Raw genomic sequence first — 18,557 nt, 5'->3', positions numbered from 1 at the left:
CCAGCTCTTCCTCCAGGAAGCCTGCCTTGACTCCTGTCCCTAAACCCCAAGTGCGGGGAGGGTAGGACCTCAATAAAGCCCCCCCCCCCGCCTCACAAGGAACGCGAGAGGAGGACCAGGAGGCTACCACATTCCAGACCTTTCCCCAACTGGACTTCCCATCTGAGAACAGACACAATCCACCAGAGGCCCAGAATTGATACAAAAAGGTTTCATTTTATTATAGGAAGTTCTGCAGGCTGAGGGGAGCCAGAGAGGTGGGGTCAGGGCCCCCTGACCAGCCAGGATGGCGGTGGGGCAGGATCTGGGTCCCACAAGTCAGAGGGAGGCTCAGGAAACTAGGCTGGTTTTCCTGTGTTGTGACTGCTGAGAGGCACCCCAACCCCAGTTCTGTGGGTGGCAGAGGTCAGAGCTCAAGTCAGGGCTGTACCAAGTCTGAGCCCTAACAGACAGAACGGGCCTCACAGACCACAGCGTGCTGCTCACAAACACCTCAAACACACACGGGCCCTCCAAGACCCCCGTATATACACAGACTTCCCCGCATGCACACCGGCCTCCTGGGACCCCGATATGCCATGAGTAGGGGTGGGGTGGGGTGGTGGGAGTGCTTCCGAGTCTCAGCTCCTGGGCACCAGTGCCTCTTGACCAGCTCTGGGTCTCCTACACCTCTGTGCTCTTCGGGCTGGAGCTGGAGGCAGGAATGGCATTGTTGGGGATCAGGGCCATGGCCCTCCCTCAGGCCTGGGGCCTGGCCCTACCCCAGCCTGGCCTCTGCCTCCCATACCACATCTTCTCCCGGAGTGTCTGGTACTTCTCCTCCAGAACCTTGTTCTCTACCGACTGAGGAATGTCAGGCACGAACCAGGCAGCGATGAGCTTGATGCACAAAGCCACGTGCTGGGGGGCAGGGCACAAGGGCTGGTCGGAGAGGTCAAGACAGACCCAGCAGGGAATTGAGGGGTTGGGGGCCAGGGAGGAGGGCTAGAGAGAGCTGCCCCCGCCTTGGGGCCCCTCCCCCAGTTCTGGCCCACCTCGAAGAGGATCAGGAAGACCAGGCGGATGGCCAGGAGGACCCAGAACTGCTCAGATAAGTTGTAGTCCTGAGCGTTACGGTAGTCCCGGTACCTGGGGTGGGGAAGTACCTGAGGTCAGGGGTCAGGAGCTCAGAGGATGCTTCATGGGGGGTGGGGGGGGGCTCCAAACCTGCACTTAGTCACATTCTCTGAGCCTTCTATCTGGATGGGGTCCTGGAAGTCCTTGGTGTAGAACACAGACAGACTGTGGTTGATGTAGCCTGTGAGGCAGCTGGGGGAAGGAAGAGAAGGCCCCAGGCAGGTGAGGGCTGCAGGGTGTGGCCCCTTCAGGCTCCGGGGTGCTTTCTTGGAGCTAATCCCTGTGTGGTGGGGGCTATAGGGTGGGGCATAGCACAGAAGGCCTCGTTCACTTCTCTGCACAGGAGAGGGGCTGGAGGGGGGGTTGCGCCTGAAGAGACTCAGGGTGCCTGCCTTCCCTCCAGGAATTTAGGGGAACCTTCCAGGGGGAGACCCCTGGAAACCCAGTCTGTAAGTACAGTGGTCCTTTGGAGGGCTGGAGGCGCTGGATAAGGAAACCGTTCTGCCCTCTCCTGTGGAGCAGCCCCAAGGGTCTGACTTCGGGAGGGAGTCTTTCCAGTGAGGACTGCTCAGAAAACATCTGGTTCTGGGACCTTAACTCCCCGACTGCGGTCCCAGCATTCCTGTGGTCTGCAGGTTGGCATGGGGCAGGGCCACCCCCACGCCCAGACTCATGACAACCACAGACAGTACTGGCAGCATCAAGCCCTTCCCCTGGGCTCCCCTAGGGCTGAGCTGTGTGGTTGGGCCAGTTTTCCCAGGGGTCTCTGGACAGTCTGGGGGCCCCCCCAATGCCCCCTTACTTACTCAACCGCAGGCTGGGCCCCCTGTCGGCACGGCCCATAGTGGTACTTGTACACCACGCGGGGGATGAACTCAGACGTGAAGGCGATGACCATTCCATTGGCAATGACGGCCAGCACGCCAATGGTCTCCAGCACCTGCAGCCAGGTCCCTGGGCCACAGCAGGGGGGTGAGGCATCTGGTTCATCAAGCCCTGATCCACTGGCACCGCCCACCCCACCTCCAGCCACCATGCCCAAGGCTGGGAGCTGGGATGGTCATGGGGCATGGTCACCTCTGCCCCGTGCCATTGCTCATGGCAGCCATCGGCAGGCTTCACTGATGCAGATGTGGACCAGGAGGGGATCAGGTCTCCCCGACCCCCATCTTCTGCCTGAACCCCTCAGCTGCTCCCAAGCTTGCTCCACTCTGGGGTCAGAACCCCTTAATCTGGGCCCAAGACTGGGGCCTCCCTCCTACTCATACTTCTCTCTCCCTCTGCCCACATCCAGCACCCCATCCACTCTGTTCTTCCCTGATACCCGGCCATCTCAGCGAGGACAATCTGGGTGACGGAGGCCATGTTATAGTCCCGCTCTTAGTCCCTGCCCCCAGCTGCTGGACCCCTCCTTCCTTCAGCTCTCTGCTATCAGAGCCCAGCTCTTCTGCCTGGGCCCCCCAAGGGGGCCACAGTTCCTTCAGCTGGGTCCTATAAGGTGCACGCCAGCCCTGCCTCTTCCTGCCCGAGCACCACCCCCTCAGGGCCAACTCCCATCCTAGGCAGAGCCTGAGGAAGGGCTGGGGGCTGTCTATGGGGTGAGAGGGCTAGTCTTGGAGAGATTATTTCAAGGGAACTGGCATGATCTGGTCCCAGCGTCCCTCACCGCCCCACCCCTGGCTGGAGTGCCCGTGCTCCTTGCCACCCAGTCGGGCCCCTGACCTATGTCCTTGGCCTTGCGGGGCACCAGCCGCCGCTGCAGCCTGACCATCTTGATGGCGTCCAGGCGGATCTCCACAAGGTTGCTGAAGAGTGCGAGCAGGGGGGCGAGTGGGAAGGCGGCCACAAAGATGGTCGTGAAGCCATACTGGATCACTGGGAGGGGGTGTGGGGTTGTCATCTAGCGCTGTGGGGTGCGCCACACACCAGAGTTCCCACCCCCTCCACCCACCAGTCCCCCAGGACCTGCCCCGGAACTGGCTGTTTATCAGGCCTGTGCCCCCAACCACCCCACGTACTCATCTCCATGAACTCGTCGAAAAGGCTGAAGGTGTTGACTGGGTTCAGGAGGTAGTTGCGCTGCAAGTGCCTGAGCTCAGGGTCCCCGGACGCGCGGCTCAGCTTGAACCGCATCAGGCGATATTTGTGAGCCAGCCACCTAAGGGGTGATGAGAACAAGTGGGGAACAGGGAGGGGTGCTGGGGGCAGAGGGCCCTTCAGACCTGCTGGCTCTGGGAGATGTAGAGATAGGAGGGGTTCCTGTGAGGAACCCTTCAGACCTGCTGGCTACGGGAGATGTAGAGACAGGAGGGGTTCCTCCGGGGTGAGGGGGGCACCAGGAGAGCCCTGGGGAAGGAGGGGGTTCCTCACGGGCCCAGGTATTCCATGCAGTTGCTGAGTGTTTGCTTCAGACCCATGATGATGGCCATCTGCAGGAACAGGTCCATCATGCAGCCGCTGAGATGGCACTGCGGGGGTCAAGGGTGGGAGGTCAGGTGTGGGGAGACAGGGCTGTGGGATTGGGAGGGACGGAGTGGAGGAGCAGAACAGCAAGGTGTCCAGGACAGACTGACCTCCTCCAGCTTCCAGAGCCCCGCCAGGCGCACAGACTTCCCAGGGTGACCGTTGATCCTAGGAAGGACAGTTAGGCTGGAGGAGGAGGCAGGACCTTGCTTCTGACTGGGTGGGGGTGGGGCGGAAGGACAGAGTGGGGCTCGAGGCCAATGGTCAGGGAGACCGAGGATCACTTCTAGGCGGTTGAGCCACCAAAGAGTTGGATTGTAGGGTGGGGCCAGTGGATCCTGAGACCCCGCACTGTCCCTTCCCCAGCCGAGCTCCGACCAACAGTGACAAGTGTCCCTCTGCCTCCAGGCAGGAGTCTGACAGAGCAAGAGGTCCTCACGGGAGAGACACGGCCTAGAGCAAAGCCAGCCACTGGCACACGCCTTTCTCAATTATGGACAGGTGACATCTAGGGAAAGCCTCTAACACCAAAATCAGAGACCAATTAAAGAAAGAGCATAAAAGAAACTTGAAAGGAAAAAAGCAATACCAGAATAGAAGAAAAAAAAGAGACAAGATCCTCAGACAAGAAAAGCCACCGGTATCCCGGTGCCACGAAGACGAGGCTGTGAAGGAATTATGCAAAGGAGTGCCTTGAATTGAAGGACATGAGCAGAAGTAAAACATTCAACTGAAGGGTTGGAAAACAGAGTGGAGAAAAACTCCCAGAATCTGGAACAAAAAATGGGAGGGGGGGGGAAAGCAAAGAAAACCAGAAGGTCCAGTTTCCAAACAAAAAGATTTCCGGAGAGGGGAGCAGAGGGAACCGAAGACATAAGATGCAATGAAAATCACTCAGAACTGAAGGACCCAAGGCTCCAGGCCCAGCAAGTGCCTGAGACTTTCTTTCCATGTGACTGATACCGATTCTACATGCCAGGCCTGCTGCAGGTGCTGACTCAGCAGCGTCAAGCCCCCATGCTCCCCTCAGGGAGCTGTCACCCCTGCAGCAGAGACGAGGCAAACAAGTGCATAGTACCAGAGGGGAAGTGGGGAATCTGGGGGACCCGGGTTCTGCGCTGAGCAAGGAGAAGGTGGAGCTGCCACGTGGAAGAGGGAGACTGTGGACGAGCTTGCGGGCACAGTAAGGTTGGGGTGCCCGTAGGGCATCTGAGGGGAGATGAGAGGCAGCTGGACCTGGGAGTCTGGACTCCAGGGAGAGGCCTGGGCTGGAGACAGGACTGTGGGCCTCACTGGTGTGTCTGGAAGGTGTTTGAGACGGCACCTGAAGTCACGGGAACAGCAGGGCATTGTGACATTGAGAGGTCGGGAGAAGAGGAGAAGCCAGCATCCGAGGAGAGGCAAGCAGGACCAGGGAGAGGAGAAGCAGAAGCAGGGAGGACCAGCCATTGGGCGTGGTGGGGAGAACATTCCTTGAAAGGAATGGGACAGGGTACGTGTGTGGAGGTGGAGATAATCTAGGACCAAGACAGGTGTTGGTGAGGCAGAGGAGGGAGAGGTGAATTGTTCAAGCAAGTCCAGTGAAAAAGGCCCACCAAGACACCCCCTGAGAGATTTCAGAGGACAGGCTTGGTGAGATTAGAGTCGGAAGAAGTCTACCTCCAGCAAGCACTCCACCAGGCCCTCAGTAAGGGCATCTGATTTCCTCTGTACCCTTCCTCGGGAAGCCCCTGGGAAACCTGGGGTCTCCTACACAGCAGCGAGTGAAGGGCTCCCAGGACAAACAGGTGCGCACAGCCCCGAGGGGAGGGGTGGACACCTAGAGGACGACTGCAAGCACAGCCGGGGTCTAGGGACTGCCTCATGTCTTTGACCATACTTGGAGGACTTGGGTTTTTTTTAAAGTTCCACTGGAGTTTGGAATTAATTGGCAGTATGTATGTGTCTTACGCAATTTAAGCAAATACACAGAACAAATGGAGCAATTATTTTCTTCAGAACAAAATTCAGTATATTGATTGAACCAAAAAAAAGTTGATTTCACTAATAAGAGAGAAGAGGGGAAGTCCATGTGTGTTATATGAAATTTCAACTTTACAAAGCTCAACGTTGGAAATTACCCAAACGTCCACCAACTGAACTGATAAAATAAATTCCAGCACATCCTGCAAACTAAGGCTCATGATGTGGTTTTAAAAATGAGGCCTCGCCATCCATGCATATGTGGGAGATGCCCACAGTACATTTCAGTATAATGAGAAGCTAAAATGATTTACAGGACAAAACCATGTGTGTCAACTGGTGTATATGGGTGTGCACTTGAATGTGTGAAAAATTCTGGGAAGAAACCATAACCACGCAATGGTTATGGGGTCACCTCTGGGCACGGGGAGTAGAGAGCTGGGGGTTCACCGTGGTCTTCTGCCACACATTTTTATATTGGGTGTCCAACTGTTCTGAGCATGAATTTTTTTTAAAGTATTTATTTGAGAGTGAGAGACAGAGATAGCGACAGAGATAGTGAGAGAGAGCATGAGCGGGGAGGGGAGGGAGGAGCAGGCTCCCCACAGAGCAGGGAGCCATATGCGGGACTCGATCCCAGGACCCTATCCCAGGACCCTGGGATCATGACCTGAGCCGAAGGCAGACGCTTAACGGACTGAGCCTCCCAGGTGCCCCTGAGCAAAAACAAAGACAAGCAGGTATCTCCACTTTAAGGGGGGGGGGGACTAAATGGTGGACGAGGCGGTGGGAGTGGGCCACTCTTACCTGCCCAGGATGAAGGCAATGTAGACGAGCGACGAGAAGTGAGCAAAGAACTGCAGAGTGAAGAACTTGATGGTGAACTTGCTCTCGCGCTCTGAGAAGGTCCTGGGCTTCTCTAGGATGAGATGTGGGGCTGTCCCTCACCCATCCCTGACCTGTCCATATCCTGACGACTCAGGGACACCCGCAACCCTCACCTGTCCACCAGGTGGGAGAGGCAGTTGAGACAGCAGAAAGGGCTCCCTCCCCTGTCTGGGGGTCCAAGACCCCAGCCCTGAGTCCTCCTGCCCCTTTTCTGCACCCCCTCCCCACAGGCCCCCTCTCACCAAAATCACAAAGCTTCAGGGCCACATACTTGTTGATCTGCAGGGGGGAACCCAGAGGGCTTACTTTGGGCCTCAGGGGAGACCCTCCCCCTGCCCCGTCCTCCCTCTATCCCCATCCAGCCACCTTGGTCATGATGAGGATGGCCACGTAGTGGACCAGGGCCCCGGTCACCACCACGGCTGTGGTCACCTGGTCTTCTTGGAAGAGCAAGGTGGAATTGAAGAGGGCGGCGGCCAGCACACGGTAGACCACCAGGAGGTGGGCCATGCCGATCATAAGGCAGATCTGTGGAGGGGCGGCCAGGACGGGGCTCCTCAGGACAGCCGGCCCCCGCCCAGGTCCCCAGCCCCACACCGGGTTCTGTAGGGGTACCATGAGCAGAGACAGCATGAGGATGACGGTGCTTCTCAGGTACGAGTGCTGCTGTGGCCGGAGCTCGTAAGCAGGGCAGTTAATGAGCTCAAGCGCCATTTCCTCCTGTGGAGGGCACCAGACACGCCTCAGCCACGGGGACACCCCCCTGGGACGGCGCAGACGCAGGTGTGGCGCTCCGCACAAGGTGCCGAGACAGCCCCTGGATCACCCGCCGCCTCACCTGGTCCTCGTCCCACCCGTACAGGTCCCAGTGCAGGACCACACGGGCCCGCTGCCGCTTCCAGATCTCCAGGAACACCGTGGCTGCAGACGCGAGCAAAGGGGCGACCCGCCCTCTGTTCCTGGGGTGGGGCTGAGGCCGGCGGCCACGGGTGCAGGGGCAGGAGTGCCCCCCCCCAAGTGCTCGGGCTGCCCCCCAAGTGCCCGCGGCGACTCACCCCACAGAGCCATGAATATAGCAAAGAGCACGGTGCCCTCGTTGTCGAAGAGGTGCGTGAGCTGGGGAGAGGGGCGCACGCGGCTGGGGGCGGCCCTGCGCGGCCCACCACGCCCCCAGCGGGGAAGCGTGAGCCCAGCTCCGCAGGGGCAGGCCCTCAGCTACCCCTCCTCCGGGAAGACAGGCTGGAGCGGAGCCCCCGGGGCGGCAAACCTTGGCAAAGGTGCAGGTGTCCGAGAGCTGCTGGTACCTACGGCTGTGGTCGCCGCGAGGGCACAGGAGGATGTCGTGGGCCTCACAGATCTCCTTGCTGTGGGGGCAAGGACCGGGCAGGCGGCGGCTCTCCCCAGACGGCCCCATCCCGGCCCGCCCCGCCCCCTCCCGCTCCGGCCCCGCCCCTCCATCCCGACCTGATCTGGCTGGCATTGAACAGGGAGAAGCCGCTCAGGAAGATGATGAGGCCCACCAGTGCAGCGGGCACCAGCATGTAGGTGTACCAGCCGAGCCAGGCGAAGTACAGGGCCACCTTCTCGCCAAAGTAGTCCCTGCCGGCAGAGCTGCCCATCAGGGCCACCCCCGCCCAGGTGCCCTGCGGGCCGGTGCCTGAGTGGGGCGGGCCACGTGTGGGGGCGTAGAGCATCCGTGTGTCTGGCCGAGGAGCACAGACACATCTGTTTGCTAGGGGCACGGGTGTGTCTGGGGGGGCACAGGTGATTTGTCTGGGGCAGTTTCACCTGATATCATCAATCGGCTGGGGGTGGAACATGTTTCTCCACCGGGCCCATCTCTTCTTTAGGTCTTCCGCCCCCTGAGCACAAATGACAGACGGTGAGAGCTTCCTGCCTCTGGTCCCACCCTCAAGCCCTCTCCCAGCTGGCCCACCCCTCACCTTGTGCAGGGCGAATCTGGTCTCAAAGACCCCACTCTTCACCAAATCCTCTAATGTGCCTGGTGGTCACAGGGAGTCGGGTCAGAGGGGAGTAGGGGTGAGGGGGAGCCCTGCCCTGCTCTCCCCATGTCACACCCCTTCTGGTGGGCTGCGGCATAGGCCCCCTGCCCATACTGTCCTTACCACCAGCTGCCGCCTTGCTGTTTAGTACAAAGTTGACAATTCGGATTCTGGAACACAAGAACCGGTTCAGGATGACTCCTACTAACCTGGGTGGACCCCACCCTCTGTCTGGCCAGGTCCCAGGCCCCTCTGTGTCCTGGTGAAGCCCCCAGCCTGCCTGCCTTACTGCCTGACCAGAGTCCAGAATCTAGGACTCATCCGGGAACCCATCCCCCACCCCTTTGAGTCCTCCTGTGGCCTAGCTGCCCCATGGCCCCAGGATGGGGCACCCTTGGTGGTAGGCCCTCCCCTCCCAATGCTCAGTTCCACACCATCCCCTCCCAGGTACTGGCCTAGACACCCCCCCCAACACCTCCTATCACACCTCCCACCTGAAGCCCCCACACATCCAGAGCACACCCTATGCCTTTATATGCACAAATCCTTATAGCCGGTGAGCCATTTTCCCTAGGGAGAGATGGAGGCTCAGAGAGGTTGAGGAACCTGCCCAAGGCCACAGAGCCGGGAAGTGGCACAGCCAGACATCTGACTGCAGAGCCACACTCCTCCAGAACATCTTCCTGTAAGACATGGTCCCTCTGATGTCCCAGGGCCTTCTCCCAGCCTGCTCCTCCCAGACCCTGTCAAGGTGCCTCTACTCAACCACCTTCCCCTGGCACCTCCTGGAGACCAGCCAGTTCTCCTGCATTCAGAGGAGGCCCCCTCTGTTGCTCATATCCAAATTCCAGGAGCATTCTTTACCAGTCTCCAACTGACCAGGCCCCAGCTGAGCTCAGAGGGGCCTGGGCCGAGGCGAGACAGGTGATAGAGGAGGGATGTGGGGAGGGTGGGTGGAGCGGTGTGGAGGGCTGGAGGGTCAGTGGGGAAAAGGAGGTGCTTGGAGAGAAGAGGCTTGGGTGCCTGGGAGGCTGGGGACGGATGTCCACAGAGGGGCATTTGGTCTGGAGAGGGGTGGTCAGGACCCACATCCCGGGTCTTGGGGAGATGACCTCAAAGCTAGGAGGGACCACTGGGAGGTCCTCCTGGCCTGTCCAAATCCTGCCCACCCTTCAGGAAACATAGTCACACGTAACCTTCAGAACACTCCAAGAAGCGAGAACTATCTTTATCCCGTATCACACAGACATGGACACTCGGGCTCAGATCTCTGCCCCTGGGACCTCTGACCTAACACCATGCCTGCAAGCCTGACTGGACCAGAAGCATGGTGGGCAGGTCTTGGCCAGCCTCTCACCTGGTGGTGGCTGGGACGGAGGATGGCCTGGCAGGCTGCACTCTGGTGGCAGGACCCTCAGGCTCCATGAGGAGTGTGCAGTACAGGTCAAAGATCCTGCTGTCCGCTCGGATCCCAAAGAACACCTTCCTGTGGTCCTCTATCATCTGGGGGTGGGAGGGTGCTTGGGGACCTCCACTTGACTTTGAAAGTTCCCCCCTTTGTCCACAGCCACTGGCCTGTCCCTTTGACTTCAGGCACAAGGCCACAGCCATGTCTACAGACCCCTCCCCAGGACACACCTGGACACCGTGACCCCAGCGGCGCGGTCCCCCATGCTCCACACCAAGCCAGGCCCTCAGCCAGCCCACCTTGTAATGGAAGCCCTTTCTCTTGAGCTCTTCCAGGAACTGCTGCTGCTGGTGGGCCTGCCTGGTATTTCTCTGGGTGCGGTGGTCAGCCACAAGGACGTAATCCCACTGCTCAGAGGCCTCGGTCTGGAGGAAGGAGGTATGGGACTGGGGCTGGCACGGGGCACAGGCCAAGGGTGGAACCTACTCTGGGAGGGGCCCGGGTGGAGACTCACCTCACCAGTGTTGATCTCCATCAGTGGGAAGCTGTCCCCTTCAGTCCCCGCCAGGATCTGGCCGCTCTCCTCACCCTGGGGGCAGAGGGTAGACGGAAGGATGGGGCTCATTCCTGCAGCAGAACACCTCCCAGGCCGGGTACTCCAGCACCGAGGAGGCGAACACAAAACTGGGGGGCAGGACCACAACTGAACAAGTAGGTAGCCCCAGGTGGGGCTCAGTGCTAGGACCACGATGAGCAGGGCGATGGGTGGGGAGGCACTAGGTGACTCCAGCAAAGGTCTGTTCAGAAATATCAGCAAAGAGCTCTGAGATCCTTCAGAAAAGACAAGCAGCAAATAGAAGAGCAGGAACTGCAGGTCCGGTGGCCAGAGGCATCACCTTCTGCCCTTTTGGTCACAGGCATTTTAATGGCCGGACAGCATCGAAGTCAACAGACTCCCTGTCATGCATGAATTGGGGAAACAAAACTGAACATTCTAGGCCATCCAGCCCGGCCCATCCCGCCCCGAACACAAGCAAGAGGGTGCTCACAGTAGCTTATTTCATATAAAATTTGTGCAAATAATCCAAATTCCCAGCAGCATGTGGATGGACAAGGACACCGTGCCGCCCCGCACAGTGGAAGACCACGCAGCAGGAAGGAGCGTGGGCTGCCGCCACACATGGGCCACTGGGGACCAACGTCACATGGTTCTGAGTTTAGTAACAGTAAGTCCAGTGAGAATCCTGCAGGAGTAAGGGCTATAGGCACATCTGGGACAGACAGATGGATGCTAAACTCAGGGGGCAGAACCTTAAGGAGGAACCGGCTGTGTACACAGCTTCCAAGCCTCTCCCGACTGTCGGTATCGTGGCAGCATGAATGGATGTCACGAGTTCTCTCTTCCTTCCGCCAGACCCTCCCTTGTGGCCTTAATGACTAATGAAGAAAGTGTGGGAAGGGGAAAGAGAGAACCCCAGCAGATGCCCCCCCAGGTGATGAAGGTCTAGGGCCCCGTGATATAATTTAGCTGTTAGGGCCCCCCCACCACTGTGCCAACAGGATGTGATGGGTAGTCTGTAGCCCCCTCCCTAAAACACACAGTCCTGTCTCAGCCTGAGAAAACATCAGACTCAAGAGTCAGATGGCCAAGGACAAGGAGGGACAGAGGGACCGTCACGGATGGGAGGGGGCCAAGGAGACGCGAAGTTAAATGCCTCAAGCGGGATCCTGCACAGACCCGGGCACAGGGAGGGGAAGAGCTGGTGACGTCCGAGTCCAGGCGGCCGTGTGGGGCTCTTCGTTTGACCAGAGCCCCAGGCGATGGGACTGTGGCATCAGGGGAAGCGGGGCAGAGGGCGTAGGGCTAAAACTGCACAAGTGGGGACGGCGTGGGGGGCGGAGCTCAGGCTTCACCCACTCTTGGCGGGCAGGCAGCCAGCAGGGTGTGAGGCTGACCGGGAGTGCCCAGGGCCTCGTCATGGGGGGAGCTGAGGGGTGGGGGACAGGGCAGACAGTCAGGTCACAGTCGGGGAGCTCCAGGCTGAAGTGGAGGGGACACCGGCTTTGGAGCCCAGAGCCTGGGGTGCCAACACTGTGTGCCCTCAGGCAAGACCGCCCACCTCTTTCCGCCTGGCTACAGGAAGCACCCTGCAGCCCCAGAGCCGCGCTGGGCATGCTGTGTGCACCAAGGAGAGCGTCCCCAGCTCACTTCCCAGTGGGCAGCTCTCTCAGGAGGCACAGGGATCCCGCAACGTCCCAGGGATCAGGGTGCGGGTGACGCACTGGGGGGCGGGTCCATCAGAGCACCCCACCTCACGCCTACTGGGCTGGCAAGTTCAGGCACTGCCCACCCCACTGTGGGCACTGGGCTCTTGCCATGGCCTCCTGCCAGCCCACCACCCCCTACCGCCCCAGGGTGACCCCAGCCCTTCTCCTGGCTTAGGAGCTCAGTGCAGCCCATGGCTGTGTGCCACAGAATCACACCCTCCTCTCCAACCCGCCCACCACCAGGACTTCGCCCCTGCTGGCACCCCCACCCACTACCCCTTCCCTCTACAACCACATTCCGCCAAGCTGAAGGCCTGCCTCCCTCACAAAGCTGCACTGGACTGCTCCAGCCAGTCTGCCCTGGAGGGCAGCCAGGTAAAATGCAGGTGGCCCCATCACATTTGAATTTGAGATAAACAGCAGATACCTTTTAGTACAAGCATGTCCCAATTATTGCATGGGACACACTTATACTAAAAAAGAAATGTTTAATGTAAAATACAATTTAACTGGGTATCTGCTTTTTATTTGCTTCAAAACCTGCAACCCTAGTCCAACTCCCCAACCACACCCATGGGCACAAGAACTCCTGGCCGCAGGATAGGACCTGGGTCTGCCCCGCTCTCCTCTGTCCCAATCACAGAAGCCAGAAAACAGCATCACATGCAACCGCAGAATGGCAGGCTCTAAGGCGTCAGGTGCCAGGGTCTCGTGAAGACTGGGCTAATACAGACAGCGCTTCTGGTCCCAAAGGGCCTGGCACTCAGGTGTGGCTTATCGTATCTAAAACTTCTGCCCCATCTCGGGCCAGAAGAGAAACCTGCGGTTCACAGATTTGCAGGACAGGGAGAGCCCCTGGGCTGAGGTGCCTCTGTCTCGGGGAAGAGTGAAGTCTCAACTGCATGGGAACAGGGGCATTCAGGTCACCAGCATCTGGTTCTGTGACTTGCCCACCATAGGGCTCAGTAAGTGTTGTGCTGGAGGAATTGGTGAGTGCAACGGATCCCTGCGTTGGCAGGAAAGACCTTATGTGTTTGACTTCGGACCCTGGAGGAGACTCTTCCTGTCTACCCCTCCCCCAGCCCCGAACTGAGCTCCTCCGGCAGAGACTGCAAGGAGAGACCCCAACATGGGCCTGAGGCTGAAGAACACGCAGGACCACCAGGGGTGAGAGATGGGATTCCAGGGTGTGAAGGAATGGCATAGGGAAGCCAGACTGGACAGAACACTGGGATCCAGGCAGGAGGAGGGAGCCTGGGAAGAAGGGACTCTCCCAGGGGGACCCTCAAAGGTCCGGCAGTAGGGGGAGGCAGGCCCTTACTGGGTCACAGAAATGAGGCTGCTGGACCTGGGGAGCTCCTGATTCAGACGACCCCTTTCCCCACCAGAGACACTGCACAGCTTTGGGACAGTTACCCAGAGCCTCTTGGGAAGGGCCGACTTGAGCTCCTCTAGGGGCTGGCATGTGATCCAGATGGTGGAGAGTGATGCCACCTAAGGTATCTGATGGGCACTGACCATGGATCCTGGCCACTAGACCAGAGGGACCCCCAGGGCAAAGTTACATGTACACCTGGTCAGCACCTGGTCAGCCCTTGGCAATGGGCAGGCAGCCACAGGGGCAGTCGGGTCAGAGTCCCCCCCGTCTCCAGCTCTAGTCCAGCCACCCCCCTCCCCACAGCCAGACCGGGACCAGGTTCTGAGAATCTGCTTCCCATGTACTCTGGGCTCACCATCCCCAAGGTCACCTGCTGCATGCAAGTCCCTCTGTGGGCCATGGCCACAGCCACAGCCTCCAGGATCAGGCTGTCCACCAGTCCATCTGTCCTCCAGGGTGAGAGGCCTTCACAGATGGGGACTAGGCTCACATGAAGTCGTCCCCGCCTCCAGCCAAGCAGACTGCTCGGTGTTGTCCGAAGCAGGGTGTCTGGGGCCCCTATGTCTCCATCCCTCAGGCTCTACCTCCAGGACCTCCAGTGTCCGTCAGGCTCCCAGGCCCCCAGGGCAGGGACAGGGACTGTCCCAACACACTTAGCCTTGCAGACCCCAGCTCTCCCTGTCCTGTGCAGATCCCAGGCAAGCTCCTGCACAGATGAGGGGTGCAGGCTGGGAGGTCACTATTGTTCTCCCTTTAGTCCTTCCAGAGTCCACCCCCTGCAGGCCAAGCACCTAGTGGGCCAGAGCCCAGGCTTAACACGGGCCAGGGTCCCAGGGGGCTCATCCACTAGTTCCAAATGAGGGGACTTCTGGAGACACTGCAGATCCCAGGAGACACTCCCTCCCCTACAGCACAGAACGTGGAGGGTCAGAGCTGGGGGAGTCCTGCCCCTGTCCATCCCTTCCCTGTTGGGCCTCCAGGTCCCCAGTGGGGCTGAGGACACTGCTGTGCGGACGTGACTGTCACCCAGCTCCTGATCAGGTGGGCTACGTGGACACACACGCGGCAAAAGGAACGTTTTCAGGCCTCCCCTCACTATCCGTGGCACATCTCACCCTGAGGTCACATCACACCCTCTGACTGGGTCCCATGAGCACCCTGTAGTTTCGTCATCCAGCAGGGGGACCCTCCTGCCCCCACCAAAGTGTACAAACACAGAGAAGCCCACCCTTGCTCACTCAGCCCAGACGCCCTGAAGAGTCCACTGTCCCTGAGCAAATCTCCCCTGCACCTGGTTCTGCTTCTTGGACTTCTGAAGCTGGTCATCTGCCCCTCCCTCCTGTCTGCCCTTCCTTGCCTCCATCCCCCCTCCATCCCTCCACCTCTTCACCTATCCATCTGTCTTCTGTCAGTTCATCGTTTCATGTGTCCATCCGTCCATCCATCCCCAGACCCTCACTGATGATGCGGCCTGCTCTGTGTGCAGCCCTCATAGGCAGCATGTGGTGTAACTATACACAGGGGCCTGGAGAGGCAGGTGGCTGCTTGGCAGGGGAGGTAGCCTGGAGCTTGAGGTTGGCAGGAGGCCATCAAGTGGGGGTAGCATTCCTGGGAGAGGAAAATATGTATGGACAGGCCCTGAGAGGCAGCATGCAATCAGTGTCCAGGGACTTGGTACTCAGGACCTCCCAGAGACTCAGGACCCAGCACCTCCAAGGACTTGGTAGTTAGTACTCCCAGGGACTCAGAACTCAGCATTTGAGCTTGGTAGAGGCATAAAGAGCTAGAAGGGAGCTGCCAGGAGGTGAGGCTGGGGGTTGGCAGAAGCCGGATCATGGAGGCTGCTCAGGCAGCTGGGGGCCATGGGGAGCCATGGAAGGGACTGAAGCGGGGAAGAGCATGCTCAGATCCAGCTAGGGGCTGGGGCCACCAGGCACCCCTGAATATGTCCCTTTCAAAGCATTGATCCCCTTGCCTCAGCCAAACCAGGCGCTACCCGCCCCCGGCAGCCCCAAGTTTCCCCTTTACCCCAGCTTGGGACGGGCATGGAAAGAAGGGGCTGACAGGGCTAAGGCTAAGGTGTGCCCATACGCCCACCTGAGCAGCCAGGTGCCAGAGCTGGCTCTGGAAGGGCTGAGGAGGCCCTGGGCAAAGGTGGAGTGAGAGGCCACCTGCTTGGCCCACACCTGGGAGGGACTCCAGGAGGCTGAGTGGGAGGCTGGTTTCGCTCTCCACCTCAGCACGGGTCTCCTCCCTGGGCCACCCAGGCACTGGCCCCAGCCTGGATGACCTCTTTCCTGACAGAGGGGAGAAAGGAAGTCTTCCCAGGATGTTTTCTTGCCCACCCCACTGGGACTCCATAGCCTCCTGCTCTGACCCCCAGAATCAGAATCCAACAGCCCCCAGCCAGCCCCCAACCTCTGCCTGGGGTAGGACTCCCAGGGAGCAGAGGGCTCAGCCGGCCACCCCCGGCCTCCCCCGGCCTCCCCAACCTCAGGTCAGCCCATCCTGGAGGCCAGAGCCCCCTTTCCCTTTGCAGGGCAGAGCTACAAGTTCTGGGGATGGACATGCTCTCCTCATCTAGGTCTCACACAGGCTCTAAGGGCCTGGCCTGGGGTCCCCAGTAACCCTGGCTGGGCAGGAGGTAAACTGCCCTCTGTCTTGCTCCAACCCCCAGCCAGCCCAGGGACTCTGTCTGGGCTCTGGCCACCCTCACCTCAGCCTTGAGGGCTGCAGGGAAACCCCACAGGTACTTTCCAGGTGAAGCTGGCAGGGCTTCACAGGCGTGGAGCCTCCTGGGGGGGCGTGTCCTGGCCACAGGTGTGGAACCCCCCCCCCACAGCCAACTCACCTGCATCCTGGCCCCAGAGTCTGGCTGGGGGCTGGCGAGACTGGAGTGTGGCAGCGAGGCCCATGGGGCGAGTCCTACCTGACTTCCGCTTGGGACTCACCACTCCCTCCTTCCTCTCTCTCGCCTCCCTCCCCCTCCTCTTCCTCCACCTCCTGCTCCCCTGCACCCTTCTGCAGCCACGCCCCAGGCTGGAAGGAACACCCCTCCTCTGTTCCCAGTGCTCTCTGACACTTTCCTGGGGTGACGGTGCAGGGGGGACCCCTGCCCACACCTGGGGGCATTGCCCTCACCTGCAGGAGGGGTTCCCCTGTAAGATGGAGGTAGATTGGCATCTCCCTCCTAGGGGGAAGCAGCATGGGTGGGGCACATGAGCACTCCCCAACATCCCTAGCTCCCTGCTCACCTTCACTCTTCCAGACCCCAGGACACGCTTTCCCCAGGGCCCCTCCAGAGCACCCAGCCCTTGACTCCCACTCCCGGAGTCCATTGTTGATTCTCTTAGAGGAGAAACTGGGGCAGGGAGGGTTGGGGATGAGAGAGACCCCAAGAAGAAACTCCCACCCTGAGCCCCTGTTTTGTGGACCCCATCTGGGGGAGGAGAGAGCTGGCCCTGGGCTGCATGGATCCTGTGCTCTAGGCAGCAGCTGGGGAAGGCTCTGGGCCACCAGAATGCAGAATGCCCCCAACAGTGATTTGGGGCACCCAGGCTCTGGAAGCTGCTCTGAAGCTGAGGACACAGGACAGAAGCTCAGCAGGACAAGGCACATGGAAACATGGAGCAGTATGAGGGGGCCCCGAGTGTCAGGGTACAGCGTCATGCAGCCCCTGCAAGCCTGTGGTTCAGACCCAGCATTGACATATATTTGCTCTGGGATAATATGGCCCGACCCCACCCACATTTCCACCTGGGGGACCCCATGGCAGGCTGTGACAACAGCAGGGACCAGGACTGCACTATGAGGTGGCAGACGAGAGGGATCGGCAAAGAACCTGTGTGACTCTGATGGAGCAAATCTGGACAAATACATTAAGACTGGTGTCACGGAAAACCCCAGTGATAGTGGCCTCAACGAGTCTCTCTCTCTCTCTCTCTCTCTCTCTCTATATATATATAGCAACATATACGTTGCTTTGTCCCATAAATTAAGTCTGGGGCGGGCCAGTCCAGGACTAGTATTAACTTGCCTTGTTGCTCCATCACCTTAAACACTTGGTCCCACCACATGGTTCAAAACGGCTGTCCAACATTCCAGCCTTCCAAGCATCCCAGCCACATCCAAGCCGGCAGGGAGAGGAAGGAGGAGGTGCGCTCCACCAGCCACATGGTCACATGGCCACAACTTCTTGCATGGAAGCCTGGGGAGTATGATCACTTTTCCTAAGGAAGAAGGTGGAAGGGCACTAGGGTCACCCAGCCGTCTGCACAGGCCAAAGGGCCTCAGATGCCCTATTCGCATTCAGGAAACAGTCAGCAAGGACTTTTGAGCATGAGCAATGCGAACTCAAGGTCTAGGTTGCCAGCCAGCTCCTGGCCTCTCTGTCTCCTCCTGGTCCCCAACCGCACCGGCTCAGGATGTCTGCATCTACATGTGCATTGTGTTAAAACCGCCCACTAGTGGGTTTCCCCTGACACAGGCACCACTGCAGGTCTCGACAAAGCTGTGGGGTCTCCATGTCTCTACTTGGCATCCCGTTTGTATTGCCACAGAGACACTGCTTCTCATTCCCACCTTCCAAGGGCCTGAAGGAAGTCAAGTTACATCCAGATCCTTGCTGCTCCAGAGCCAGCACCGGTGGCCTCTTGGGGCAAACACAGCATCTCCAGCCTGGCTGGGGGAGCGCTGGCCTGGCCCCACGGGAGAAGGCGCCCTACTCTTAATGCAGGGTGGAAAATAAAGACAGATCCTATCCTGCCCCATCTGGAGAGAAAACAGGGACAGCCCTTTGGGAAAGCAATTCAGCAAAAAGAATGAGAAGCCTTAAAACTGTTTATGATTTGGTCCTAACTATCCTAAAGAAAAAAAATAAGGAAAATGTGTATAAATATGTCCTTTGAGGCAAGAATTATAAGCCACTTAGATGCTCAACAATAGGGAAATGTCTGAGCAAACGCGGTATATCCATATGCTGATTGAGCAGCCATACAATATTATGCTTTCCAAGAGTGATGAGAATATAGGAAAATGCTTATGTTATACTGCTAAGTGAAGAAACACAGAT

At 59.0% G+C, this 18,557-nt stretch overlaps 1 protein-coding gene across 3 annotated transcripts; it reads right to left on the bottom strand.

Moving 5' to 3' along the window:
- Nucleotides 1-116: 116 nt before the first annotated feature.
- ANO9 (anoctamin 9) lies at nucleotides 117-16,409 on the bottom strand. 3 transcript variants are annotated; one of them, XM_027579954.1, is made up of 23 exons: nucleotides 16,338-16,409; nucleotides 10,355-10,429; nucleotides 10,140-10,265; nucleotides 9,790-9,935; nucleotides 8,556-8,602; nucleotides 8,218-8,431; nucleotides 7,894-8,028; nucleotides 7,697-7,793; nucleotides 7,485-7,545; nucleotides 7,268-7,350; nucleotides 7,045-7,149; nucleotides 6,796-6,957; nucleotides 6,672-6,708; nucleotides 6,349-6,460; nucleotides 3,690-3,747; nucleotides 3,487-3,584; nucleotides 3,135-3,274; nucleotides 2,839-2,991; nucleotides 1,923-2,070; nucleotides 1,207-1,308; nucleotides 1,035-1,128; nucleotides 788-900; nucleotides 117-691 (listed from the first exon to the last, which is right to left on the bottom strand). In XM_027579954.1, exons 1-23 carry the CDS (start codon nucleotides 16,341-16,343, stop codon nucleotides 664-666), a joined length of 2,340 nt encoding a protein of 779 aa, XP_027435755.1. In that variant the 5' UTR covers nucleotides 16,344-16,409; the 3' UTR covers nucleotides 117-663. The 3 variants fall into 3 exon arrangements, with proteins under 3 accessions (XP_027435755.1, XP_027435756.1, XP_027435757.1); XM_027579955.1 differs by having other exon boundaries at nucleotides 788-1,128; nucleotides 8,218-8,291; nucleotides 8,373-8,431; XM_027579956.1 differs by lacking the exon at nucleotides 117-691 and having other exon boundaries at nucleotides 701-900; nucleotides 8,218-8,291; nucleotides 8,373-8,431.
- Nucleotides 16,410-18,557: the final 2,148 nt, after the last annotated feature.

This window comes from Zalophus californianus, chromosome 11, assembly GCF_009762305.2.
Source record: "Zalophus californianus isolate mZalCal1 chromosome 11, mZalCal1.pri.v2, whole genome shotgun sequence".
NCBI lineage: Eukaryota > Metazoa > Chordata > Mammalia > Carnivora > Otariidae > Zalophus > Zalophus californianus.
The sequence above is the reverse complement of the archived record's forward strand: the minus strand, read 5'-3'. Positions and strand labels throughout refer to the sequence as shown.